This window comes from Pseudorca crassidens, chromosome 9 (genome assembly GCF_039906515.1).
Source record: "Pseudorca crassidens isolate mPseCra1 chromosome 9, mPseCra1.hap1, whole genome shotgun sequence".
Lineage (NCBI taxonomy): Eukaryota > Metazoa > Chordata > Mammalia > Artiodactyla > Delphinidae > Pseudorca > Pseudorca crassidens.
The window spans coordinates 100993975-101007550 of record NC_090304.1 but is presented as its reverse complement, the minus strand read 5'-3'; the positions used below and the strand labels follow the sequence as shown (position 1 = coordinate 101007550).

The 13576-nt window shown below is 46.6% G+C and overlaps 1 protein-coding gene across 2 annotated transcripts in view; it reads right to left on the bottom strand.

Annotated features, from left to right (window-relative positions):
* The window catches only part of SLC37A2 (solute carrier family 37 member 2), a 43761-nt gene that overhangs the window by 18379 nt on the left and 11806 nt on the right, over positions 1-13576 (bottom strand). Inside the window, exon 1 of one of the 2 annotated variants that reach the window (XM_067751455.1) lies at positions 5421-8378. The exons of the other annotated variant lie outside the window; for it this stretch is intronic. Within the exon in view, the coding sequence (XP_067607556.1) occupies positions 5421-5479 (59 nt within the window). The 5' untranslated portion in view covers positions 5480-8378. Of the gene's footprint in view, positions 1-5420; positions 8379-13576 lie in introns of those variants that run through there. 2 annotated transcript variants of the gene reach the window in all.

Here is a 13576-nt window from a genome sequence, read left to right as displayed (position 1 = left end):
AGCAGGACCTCAGCAAACTCCGGCGGGCAGAGCCACTGGTCCCCGCTGCAGCCTCCAGCCCACCTCGGCCCTGGTGGGCTTGGGGGAGGGCAGCGAGCTGGGAGCTCATGGCCCCTGCTTTCCTGCCTGCCCAGTGCCCCACCCATTCCTGCTCATCCAGCAGGAATGCCACCTGGCCCTCCTCCCACAGGCTCCTCTCGTGGAGCCCTGAACTGCTCCCTCCCCACAGGCCCCAGGAAGCGGGCCCAGCCCCAGAATCAGCAGCCATACTCATCTCTCTGGCAAGATGCCCACGTTGCCATCTGTCCCCAGACATGCCCACGCAGACGCTGGCACAGAAGGCGGGGCACCGGCCAGGCCCAGGGCTGGGGAGGACTCAGAGGGGCTGTGGCTCCTGCGAGGACACTGCCTGACCCCGGGGGCTCTGACGGGAGAAGGAGGGGCAGTGCCAAACTCCTGGGCAGAAACTCCTCAGTCTCTGCCTTCTGCTTGCACACCTCGTGCCGCCTGCCTCTCAGCCTCCTGTCCAGGGACCGCGCCTTCAAGCCCCAGGCTCCCACCAGCTGCGGCTGCACGTGACCAGTGCTGACAACACAGGCTACGTCCTCACTGCCGTGCCTTCGCCAGCTCCACGGCTCCACTCAGAATACCTCCAGGTCCACCAAGGCAAATGCTACCTGTTCCTCCTAATGAAGATGAAACCCTCCCGCCACAGAAACTCACAAGCACCGTGCAATTACCAAGTACTAACTGCACACCAGGCACTGGGCTAAGTGCTTTAAATATCTTCTCACTTAATTTCACTAAAACCCTGGGATAGAGGTATATTGCTATTTCCATTTGAAGACAAGGACCTGGAGCCTTAGAGATTTAGTGATTTGTCTCAAGTCCAAAGGCTATGTTTTCTTTTCCCCTCCCACACTCTAATCGGGAGGAAAGACCGTGGGCTTGGGAGTCTAACTAACCTGGATTCAAGTTCACCTCAGTTACTTACTAGCTATGCGGCGCTTGACCAGGTACATAACTGCTCTGTGCCCCATTATACCCATATAATGGGGAGTTAGGTGGGGAAACAAATAAAGGCCTTGCAGTGAACCACAAACACAATGCCTGGCACAGAGCAGTAGGAAATGCGAGTAGAAAAATAGTCAGTAATTAATGTTTAGTCAGTGCTTAATATGAGCCTGGCACTGATCTAAGTATTTTACCTGCTGCATCTCGAGACAATCTTTAATCCTCACAGCGACCTGACGAGGTAGGTGTTACAAGTATCCTCACGGTACAAACAAGGAATCCAAAGCTCAGGGCCAGCCCACCCTCTGGCGTCCTGCTCCAGGACCGTCTGCTTTCTTCACTTCTGCTTAAAAGCCCTCCTTGGGTACAGGTGGAAGCAGCAAATGTGATAATGAGAGAACACGCCCTCTCTCCAGCTGGAGCCTTAATTCCGAGAAAGTAGGACCGTGTCTTAATCATCTTCGTAGGCCTCACAGTGTAACACGATAGCGTGCCTACGGTAGGAACTACACTGACGTTCGGTGTCTGTTAGGAGTCCAAACCTCCATGCATCAGGAAGGAAGTAAAGGAACACTTATCGTGCGCCCTCCATCAGCCACGGGAGGTCAAGGATGTTCACGGATCACTTTTGCCTTCAAGAACCCACCTGACTTTCACCCACGAGGGAACTGAGTCCCAGAGAAGTTAACTACACAAGGCACACAGTGGTGAGAGGATTTCAATCCGGATCTGTCTTAAACCTGGGAGATGTGGGAGAACACAGTGGTTGGAGTCACACTTTAACAAGTGTGTAAGTGACGTGTGTGCCTGTGGAGAGTTGTGCCTTCCTGAGCTCTTCTAAAATGCTGGAGTGGGACAGGCTGTTTACAGTGATCCACTCTCCCTGCCCCTCATTTTCTCTGAAATATAAGTTACTTTGGTTAAAGGGTATAATTAATGTATACGAATAAGACTCTACCAGGAACAATAGTGGCAGAGAGATACAACTTTGAACATATATGGTAATGAGATCTATTTTTGTTTATTATGGGAAAAAAAGAGTAGTAGAATATTTCACTTACATAAGTGTCTCAGAAGTTGTCTGCTGTGTGAGAAAGTTCTAAAGGTTTCTCAATGCCCTCTTGGTCTACGATCTGTTTCTATGCATCAGCACCCTGGTGGTGCTTTGCCTGGTGATAACAGTAGAATGTTACCAGTCATGATTTCAGCTATGATTTTAAACGTTACCTGGCTGCAACCTTACTTCTTTAATTTGAATCTAGCATCTTCTAGGTCAGTGGTTTTCAACTGGGGATGTACATCAGACTTTCCTATGGAGTTTTATGAAAACATAGATGTTTAGGACTTACTCCAGACTTACTAAATCTCTTCAGTCAACATTCTTGGTATCTCCTTGTATATTATGTAAATTATGTATTGGGGTTTTTATATATCTCAAGATTTTTTCCTCTATAAAAATTATGCTCATCATTTTTATGAATCAGATATAATGTTCACTGTCTTCTTTGAAATTAGCCTTAGTGTGTTTTTAGACATTGTCTAATTTTTTTTTTTGGATTGGCTTTATTTTGTTTTACATACCTCAGGAATAATCAGACTTCCTTGTTAGCTGCATTTTTCTTGTCATGAATTCTCATCATATCATTCACTTTTGAAAATTATCATTAATAAGTAATCCATACCTCTTTAGGTCTCTGTCCCTTACAGATAGTTTTTGTTCTACTCTGATGCTCCCTAAAGGCTGTGCAGTCAGCTATAGGCCAAAGGTTTTACCTTCAGCAAACAAGAACTGTCTCAGAAAAGCACAGGACCAGGTACATACTCGTGGGTACGGACTCCTGATGACATCACTCAGATATCTTTAAGAACATACCAGTGGACTGAATCAGGATTTCCAAAACTCTTCAGCAAAGAAGCTGACCAGATTATGTGGTTGTGAACCCAAGATTCAGCAGAACAAGAATTAATCACTTAGGACTGAAAGAACTGATAAGGAATGACTGTCACGTTTGGAATATTACTGATGTTGTTATAGTGTTCAATCTTCTGAATATATAAGAAAGCCCTTTCTCTTTCTTCTTAAGTTGTCTGTAACCCATAACAATTTAGGAGACCCTGTTTTTGTAAACTGAAACATTTGTAAATACCTTATTCTCCCTGCCTGACTCCTCGGAATTCAGAAACTGTTTTTGAGTCTTCTTGCTTTTTATAAAATATGGTTATTTGCAAAAGTTCAATAGGAATTTTTTTCTTTTTTTTTAACCAGAACATATTAGAAAACTTGGTTTTACAACCAAGGCCTTGCCTGGAATGTCGTACTTGACAATGATGCGCATTTAATCAGCTATTGCTGCCACTTTTAAGGAATTAAGGTTGACAGCCAATACAAAACCCGCCTAATAAAACCGGCTTACTGTGTTCCCTTACACACAAATCAGGAAGGTCACTCCCTGGCAGGTCCAGGAAACTTAGGATATTTGGGGACCTCAAGAAGAGAGGAGTTTGCCTAAATTTATAGGCACAGCAGGTAAAGCCTAGTGGAGACAGCTTCTTGGCTCGGCTTCCTAATCTCAGAACAGTAAATAACAGAAGGATTTTAAAAGTCCAATCCAAGATCCCTTAGGAAAACTTCCAGCAAAGTGAACGTAACAAGGCCTATACGGTAAATTATGTATATAGATAATCAGATCAAATCTAAGGAGACCAACCCTATTTCGTGATCAAGAATAATCTTTCTTTGAGACTATTTTTGATCCCAGCAGGGCAGACTGTAGGGAAAAAAATGTGTTTCTCTGGAGAACTGTGCATTGCCCAGAGGACACCCCTCCAAGTTATCTGATTCTTGTCTTTCACTGAGCTTGAATTCCATGAAGTGGTAAGTAACTGGTAAGTCATATAAAATATGTCCATGAACGGACAGAGTTTCAATAGTCTTCCCTCCCAATCAGTTTTGCCTCAATATGCCTAACTTACAAATGGGGACGTTCTTTGTATTCTCTCTTTTCAAAACTGTGGTAAAATATATGTAACATAAAATTGAACGTTTAACCATTTTAAAGTACGCAGTTCAGTGGCATCAAGTACCTTCGTATTGGTGTGCCGCCATCATTACCATCCACCTCCAGAACCTTTTCATCTTCTCAAGCTGCACCTCTGTACCCATTAAACAATAACCCCCCATTCTCCCCTCCCTGGGTTTTTCTTTTGTGCCAATTATAACATCTTCTGGCACCCTCATTATGAGTGAAATAAAATCCTTTTAACACGTTCATTTTTATATCCTTACGAGAGTCATGATCTTATCTTTTTCTCTGAAAAATATCTTTTAAGAGTCCTAAACTCAAAAAGGACCAAATAAATAATCTAATGAGTGGGGAAGGTTGGGAGTGTGAGGACTGTCCCCAGTGAGGGCTGTCACCAACTGACCATCCTGATTTGCCCGGGACTGAGGGGGCTGGGGATGCAGGATTTTCTGTTTTAAAACGGGAACAAGCTGGTCATATTAAGAGCTTGCACCCCATCTAAAAGGGGCTCCTACCCCTAATGATATAATTGGGGAATTTAGGCCTGAGACTGTTACATCAGAGAAGCGAGGAATCTGGCTATCTACGTTGTTTTATAATTTGTAAACGATGGCAACTAACACAATATTAAACAAAACAAAAACACTGTGCAGACCAAGCAAACTGCTCCAGTGTGGCCTCTGATGAAGAATGGGCTGAAAGCCCTCCACCCCACCACACCCCCCCTGATCCGCGGCCTCCTCAGGACTCCTTGGTCGGGAGGAAAACTGTGGAAGCCGCCGGCCCGCCGCTGGGGTGACTACCCTGCTGCGGCGCAGCTGCTGCTCTGATCTGAGACGCATGCCCTCCCGGGAGCGTGTCTCTCAGGGCCCAGAACCCCTCAAGGCAAGTCCCAGGACCACTGGGTTCTGGCCTTCGTGTTATCCAAGGGCCAAAAGAGACCAAAAGGACCACTCGACAACTCCAATGGCCACTTTTTCAGCAACTCCGCCACGCCCTGACCTCGGTTCCCTAGCCTGCAAGCCCGGCTCCCCCGGGTGCTCAGCGATAAAGGAGGCGCTCTGAAGGTCTCCCCGGGGTCGGGTGGGGGTGTGTGTGTGTCTGGAAGTGCGGATGCAAACGGGCATCGGTGGAAACTCTCCTGGGCAGCCTCCCAGGGAGGGGTCCTGCGGAGGCGGAGCGAGCTAGGGCGTGCGTGCCACCCACCTCCCCGCCTACCGGCCAGATCCTGTCAGAACCCGCCGCCGCGCCGCCCCCGCCCCCCCCACCCCCTACCCCCCACCAGCACGCTGGGACTCCCGGCCGCCCGAGTTGGATCCGCCAAACCCGAGGGAGAGGGAGGCCGTCCTGGCCCGGCGCCCCCCACCCCGCAGGCCCTCTCACCAGCTGTCCCTGGAGAAGGCGCGGAGGAACCAGACGCCCGGCGCCAAGGAAGACCGCATCTTGCCCGGCGATACCCGAAGCGAATCCGAAGCAGAGGAGGATGCAGAGCTGGGCACGCTCCCCGAGCTGGCAGTCCCCAGAGTTTAAATGCCCCGCCGGCCGGCCCGCCCCGACGCCGCAAACCGTGGCCTTCAGCCCCCGCCCCCTTGCGCCTGACCGCCCTCGGGCCCGGCCAAGCGCAAAGCGCACGCCCACTGCCCATCCTCCGGCCGGCCTCGGGCACGGACTTTTCTCGTGCTCTGCCTCCGGGCTAGGGACCCGCGGCCCTCCGAGCCTCTGGGGCCTCTCCTTCGGCCTGCGCTTGTCGGCTCACTTCCCTCCGGGGAACTGAAAGCTGCGATCCCAGATTCAGTCAGCTCTGCGTGACCTCCCGTCTACCCTCAGCTGCTCCTGCAGTGCCTTCCTATCCTGATTAGCTGTGGCGCAGACACAGATCGGGAAACTGAGGCAGGCTGGAGGGCCAGCGTCCCAGAGGACGCTGATTTGAGTGTCAGCGCCCCCTGGGAGCGTAGGTGTCCCAACAGGGACTTTCTGTCCCACTCAGATTCCAGATTACGCAGTGAGCCAGACAAGACCCTACCGCACCTCGTCCACGGATAGACTGATACCCCCCGCCCCGCCTCTACTCCCCACGGTGACTGTGCAGCGGCCACTCCTGCTCTCCCTTCTGAAGGCCCGCAGCCATGCAACAGTGAAGGGCCCCTCTGAGGCAGAGTTCCGTGCTCTTAAAAGTGCTCTGCAGACCTCTGGCCTGAAGATTTCCAGGGTATGTTTCCACCTATAAAAAGCAGTGATTGTGAGATCTTTGTCTATGAACCCAAGGGTGAACTAACTATAGAGGGAAGCATTGGCCTGGAGAATAAAATGGTTAATAGAACGTAAACTAGGAACTTGTCTGGGCAAATAGATTTCAGCCCTAAGCCCACCCTGCCCCTCACTCCTAGGAGTGCCCAGACCCAAAGTGCAAGGTCAGAGAAGGGCAGTAACGGCTACACCAAACAGGTTCAGACCCAGGAGAGTGCGCTTGGCCGCTACCAGCCCCGGAATCAGGCAAAAAGAGGTAAACAGAGTTGTAAAACCCTCCGGTAACGCCAGGCAGTCAGGGGCAGGGGTCTCGTGGCAGAAATGAAGACAGCAACAAACAGAAGAGGGCAGGAGGTAGACGACTACAAAGGAAAGGGGACAGGGGATAGAAGGAAGAAGCTGTGCTGGGTTATGGAGCTGAAACACTGAGGAAGAGCACAGCTACCAGCAGCTAACTCAGCCCTTAATTATACCACACAGGGTGCCCAGACGTACATTCATTTCGTTCTTACAGGTCAGGGAGGTGGGCATTATCCATCTGAGAAGACTGACTACCCATGCTGGTTGGCCTGGGACAATCCCGGCAGACACCCGCAGTCCCAGAACGTATGATGGACAGCTCTGGGGTCAGTAACACCCAAAAGACATTAGGCCTGAAAGAAGGCAGATTAAGGGTGGAAAATAAAATGGGATAATGAGCTGATATCACCAGGAAGAGAGCTGCCTGTGTCCAAAGGACTAGAGGGAAGGAGAAAGTTGAATACAGAGGAGCCAGGGAAGCAGCTGAGGTCACTTGAAGCTACACGGGAGGAGTACGTGGATATCAGCAAGGGCTCCAGGGGTGCTATCCAGACTTCAGCAGTGGGGAATGTCTATCTTTCCATTCCAGACAGAGAGCAGCCAACGCATAAGACGCATTAGCGCTCATTTTACATGCCCCTCTGGAGAAGGTGTGTTTGTGCCCCTCAGGGGACCATGCTTGTCTGTGGCTGGAACCCTCAGAGAGGCATAAAGAATACGCCCTCGTGGTGGTATGGCTCTTACTCATGCTGTGCCAGTGAGTGGCTGGGAGCAGGGCCAGTCCTGAGACAGTCTTTGCCTTGTCCTAGTGGCTTCCTGTGAATTCAGGGGCCAGGATGGCAGCAGGGACAGTCCTACCAATGTTCCTCACTTGCTCCTGTGTGTGACCTGACAGTATCCTCGCTTCCTGCTGCTTGGGGGAGTGACAAAGAAGGATACTTCTTTCACTCAGCTACACAAGCTCTCTGCCCTTGACTCACCTTCCTGTTATCTGGCCCCCTTCACATGCTACCTCCTCGTACCTGGCAGGGTGTGGACAGTAGTATCTGAAGGCAATAAGGAGGGAAGGGATGAGCGACTGAATCACACACTAAAGAAAGAGAGCCTTAGTTCTTATTGTGGGTAGCCCTATAATTGGTCAAAAATGCTTACTATGCCTTAGTATCAGACACCTGAAAACAGGAGCCGGCAGATAATGACCTTTTTGCCCATCAAATACCAGTTCCTATTGCTAGCAGGTTTCATTGACCATCCATGGGACTTTTTTCGGTAGTCAGTTATCCGTTTAGGTCCTTCTAGATATAGCAACGAGTGTCCTCCCTGGTTTTTTCAAAGGGACCCAGGGACCTGAATTCTTGAGAAAGTCTGTGAGAACAAGCGCCACGAGGACAAGCCATTAGGCAGCAGAACCCTCGCGTTTCCTGCACACACACGATCATCATTCTTTGAACACATCTCCGTTCTCCCACTTCTGTCTCACTGAACAGAGAATAGCACGATTTTTTCTGTGATAGAGTCAGAACCCAGACCCTTGATTAGTGGGGTAGGAGTTGAGATATTAGGAGAAATTGGGATTACTCAACCTTTTAAAGGTTCAATTTCATATTAGGCCTGTTGGTTGAGATGCCAAGTGTAGTGAAAAGAACATGGGTTTTGAGGCAGAGCCAGCTCTGGCTCTCCTACTTCTCCAAACCTCAGTTCTCTCATCTGTAAAATGTGGATAATAACATTGATCTTGCAAGGTGGCTGTAAGAATTTAAAATTATGCATATAAAAAGTGTCTGGCCATATTAAATAGGTTTGGTAAGTGGAGCAATTGTTATATGTGCATGAGCAAACATACAGCTTGAGGATTAGATGTTGACTACAACTGATGGAAACAGATGGCCCTTAAAAATGAGAACAAAATATAGGCGCCGAAGGATCAGAGTCCTTAAAAAGTATCAATGGGTGTAACAGAATAGATCTGACCTGCAAAGTCTTTAATATCGTGTGTGTGTGTGTGTGTGTGTGTGTGTGTGTGTATGTGTGTGAATGTATATGTATGTGGGTGTCTGTGTGTGTGTATATAACTTCACTCACTGAGTTATTGTAAACATTATGATAATACATGTGGAATAATTTGGGCTTGACAAGGATGGATGTATGGGTTAAGTAAAGTGTCATAAAAATGAAGGAAGCTATTATTATCTCAAATATATCAGATGCTGAACTCTTGCTAAGAAGAATTGCTTTTAAACTTCTTCCAGCCAACACAATCAAAAGATAAATAAGCAAGGTGCCCATGTATCCAAAAAGATTTTGTTTCTCAATAAAAGACAATTTTTCGGAAGGGCTTGGCAAAGAAAGCCCCAGCATTGATACGACTGGTCAAAAGGAGGGGCTTCAGTCTATGCAAGACTGGATTGATGGCTCATAATGGCCTGAAGAATGGGCTTTGGGGACCACTATCAGCCAAACAAGGGGACAGTCCTGCTCTCAGTCAACCGGGGTGGCAGCAGGTATATATACGGACAACCTGAAAGGAGGCAGTCCTTGGGAAGGGAGGAGCAGATTGGGCAAGTGGTTAAACTATTATGGTCTCCCAAAGTTGCTTTGTTCAGGGGGAGAAATAAAAAGGAATATAAGGTAACGATAAAAGGCAGACTCAGGTAGTCTGTTCACACAAGCTGAGGACAAGTTTTGGTTGCTCTAGTATCTGAAAGTAACAATTCATTAATATATTCATTTAATCAACACTGTTGGAGTGCCAACTATGTGCCAGGCAGGATGAGACAGGCACAGCCCCTAATCTCAAAGGAGTCACAGTTGAATGGGACAGACATGTATAGGGATGTAATTCCACCTCAAAGAGCCCTAGAGGAACAGGTTGACTCAAACAAGAAGCAGGTTAAAGAGGTATGTTCATCCTCCTAAGGAGGCCCTGAGAAAGGATCAGATGACCCTGGAAGAGGCTTGAGATGCTCCACAGTAGGTAATATGAGAAGCAGATGTGAAGCACAGCTGGGCGCGTGCCAAGTAGAGAAGAAGAGAAAGGTAGGACCAACAGAGCGCATGGACACAGGCATGTGCAAAACAGCAGAGCATGAAAAAGCGTGGTCTATTTAAGAGATGGTGCATAAAAAATTCTGTGTAGCTGGAGAGCACACATGCGCAGTGAGGAGTTGCTGAAGATATGACCGTTTTTACTTGTGGTGAAATAGCAAACAGCCTTCAAAGCCAATGTTAAGGGGTTGGGATTTTGTCCTTCGGACAGTTGGGAGTTATGAAAAGGAGGTTTTCAAGAAGGGTTGAGACACAATCAGATTTATGTTCTTAGAGGAAAAATGGCCATTTAAAAGCCCTTGCCGACCTCTGATTCTGGATCAAGATGGAATAGACTCACTTCTCCCTATTCTTCTTGCTAAGTGCTAAAACCCTGGGCATTGTATGTACAGCAACATAAGAAAATTCTGAGAAAGTGGAGAGAAGAAGGAAGATTAGCTAGGAAACTCGAGATCTGAGGAAAGACACAGTAGTGGTTTGTCTGGGTTGCTTTTTATTTCATTTATCCTGGGCTGGGCTCTGGAGAAGCCAGCACCCAGTCCAGAAACATCAACAGCACAGACAAAAAAGGAAAGGAAAAAACACCAAGAAAAGCTAGCCAGCTAAGTAAAGGATCAAGAAAGGGGCAGCCCCTCCGCCCAAACACTACAGAGAGCACAGCAGCCCGCCCCACTTCTATCAGCAGGGGCAAAGTGGAGGCCTCAACTTCCATTTGCACCTGGCTGGAATGAGGCGTCCTCCCAGCCCCGCCATCAGGACATCAGGGTGGTGTCAGGGAACTCCGAGTTCTGGGAAGCCAGGACTTTCGCCACCTTCCAGTGGTGATGAGCACGCCCCCACCCCACCCCCATGATGTCAGCAGAGATCATATGGGGAGCAGTAAGGAGGGCCCCTCCCCCTCTCACGCAGGGTGGTGTCAGTGGAGGCACAGTAGGGACCCTGATCTCCCACTCTCCAAGCTGTAGCAAGATGCCCTTCTCCACCCCGCCACGGGTATCAACTGAGGCCAAGTAGGAAACCTGAATTTCTACCACCCACCTGGAAGAGAGGATTAAAAACATGATCCAACATGCTGTCACTTTCTTAAAAAACTAAACATACATTCACCGCACAGCCCACTAGTTGCCTTCCATAAATGAACATTTCTGTCCATACAAACCTGCATACAAATGTCTGTAGTGGCCTCATCTATAATAGCAAAAACCTAGAAACAACGAAAATGTCCCTCAACAGGTGAATAGTTATGGTACACCCAATACTACTCAGCAGATAAAAGAATTATTACTACACACAACTTGGATGGATCTCAATGGCATTGTGCTGAGTGAAAAAAAAATCTGTCTCAAAAGGCCACGTACTGTATGATTCCATTTCCTTGAAATGACAAAATTATAGAGATGGCAAGGAGCTTAATGGTGGCCAGGGGTTAGGGATGTGGGGACAGGGAGGGGTGCGAGTGTCACTTTCGAGGAGTAACATGAGGGAGGTCTTTGCGGTGATGGAATAGTTTTGTATCTTGATCATGGTGGTGTTTATATGAATCAACACATGTGGAAATGGCACACATAGAGCCATACATACATTCTGTACCAATGCCAACTTTCTGCTTTTGATATTGTGCTATAGCTATAGGAGAAACTGGGTAAAGTTTCCTCCCTGAATTATTTTTGCAACTTCCTGTATATATATCATTGTTTTTAAAAAAGTTTTTTAAAAAGTGGAAAAAAAAAGGAGCTCTTTGTCAACTTTTTAGTTCTTCCTAGTAGTTCTCAGTTTGCTAATTCTAGAAACAGGGGATGGTACAAATTTACCTTTTAATATAAATCTTTTCTTTTCGGAATATGCTGTGGAGTGGCAAGGTCAGCTGTCCATGCTAATTCAAGTTAACATCTAACTTGCCTTCATGAGTACAGGTTTCAGCATTATTCCCTTGATTCCAAGTTATTCCACCTCTGCTTTTATCTAACACCTTCTTCTGTACCACTTTATGGCTAGGAGATAATACTCCTCCCCATTCCAAAGACGAGAAAATTTAAGCTTATAGAAGAAAACAGGCATGTTCTGAATCACATAATGGTGGTGGCGGAAAGATAAGATACCAGCTCTCCCCAGGGCCACTCCATAAGATCAGATTCCTTCTCAGCCCCTGGGGTGACTGTGGACATGCCTCCCTGCCTTTCACTGCTGCTCTCTTGTATCTACAGTTGGGAGCACAGTTTTACTGCACCATTGTAAAGCAAGATGAATGAAACAGGGAGAACAGGTTGGACAAAGGAAAATTGGAAAGTGGATTTAGAAATGAGAAGCATGTGACTTCAAAGAACTGTGATGCTTTTCACAGACAAGAATGGGAAGGTCTTTTATAGGGAGAAGTTTACTAGTCAGATTAAAGAAGTTCTGGATAAACAAACTAGTGCCGCACTATATAAACTGGAGATGTTCTTGCTACCCTTCGGTGTCCATGGCAGCAAAGGCAGGCCCCAGATCTGGAAAAACTCTCTTATATCTCCTTTGGCCCAACAATACCTTCACCCTATAATTTCTCCACAAAACTCTTTTGCGCTGGTCTCAGATCCCTGGCTTAGTGTGCTGTTGTCATTCCTTGTAAAATATGTGAAGGACAGGCAGGCTGCAAGATACAGGAACTGAGCTCGAGACTGAAATTCCTGGGAGAGAGACCTAAACCTAGTCCTAACCCTAACTTAGATCCAAGTCTTCCCTTCTTCTGAATTCAAGATCATCTAAATGCTCACCGTATGCTTCTAGTAATTTCTATTGACTGAGCCCTATTTCTAAACCTTTCCCCCCCACCCCTACTCATGAATTTGTACAGGTTCTTTCCAGCTTATAATGACAGAGTTTCAGCCAGAGAGAGGGGCATATGCCCAGGCATCTCTAGGGGAAAAAAAAGCAAAACAGAAAATTCATCAGTTTCTTTCAAACTCCTTGTGTGACTTTGTCAAGTCCTTCAAGTCTTATAAAGTCCTCGTCTATTTATTGCACGGTAGCAGGTTTAAGACATACACACACAAGCCTCAAAATTAACAAATACAATCAGGTTGAAAACAGATGAACTATGAATAAACATTCGGTCTGGTTAATTAACAAATATTTAAAAAATCAAATCTGAAATTCCTTATAAAAGCTTCCAGTAAAGCAAACTTAAGAAGACCTGGATCCTAAATTAACACTCTTGCTGCACCTATATGAATAATTAGACCCAATCTAATGAGACCAGCCTTAGGTTGTGATCAAGAATAGCCTTTCTTGGAGACTATTTTGGATCAAAACAAAGGAAGCTGTAGAAAACATTTTATGCTTCGGTGGAAAATTACACATTGGCTAGAGGACTCCCCTCCGGGTTATCTGATTTTAGCCGATAGTTGATCTAATTTACAATTCTGCAAATTTTAAATAACTATAGAAGAAAATCAGTTTTGTCTCCATTTGAACTTTCACAACGTTCCTTTATTCATATAAATATGAGTATTTTTTTTTCTTTTGCCTTTTCTTGGAACCAGTTATAACAGCTGCTTATTTTCCTTAGGGGTTTAAGTCTAACACATGCTCACTTTAATATCAACATGTTCATTTTAATATCTGTATGAAAGTCATGAGTTTACTTTTTTCTGAAAACTGTCTTTTAATGTATATAAACAATTATCATGTAAGGCAGAAAAAATATGTACTGCATACAAGTAGGATACTATGGCTGGGCAGGAGGAAGAATTCCTTCTGATTGAGAGAAATCAGATAGCTTTTCATAGAGCGGGTGGCAGTAATCCTTTGCCTTAAGGGTGAGTAAAATTTTAAGACTGAGAACTGGAAGGACAATTTCAGGCAAACAAAAGGCCTATTAATCCTAAGGGGCTCTCCTGACCCAAATGTTATTAGCCTGCACCCAGCACCCTACAGTCCCAAGAAGAGGCCAGACTCAGTCCTGTGAT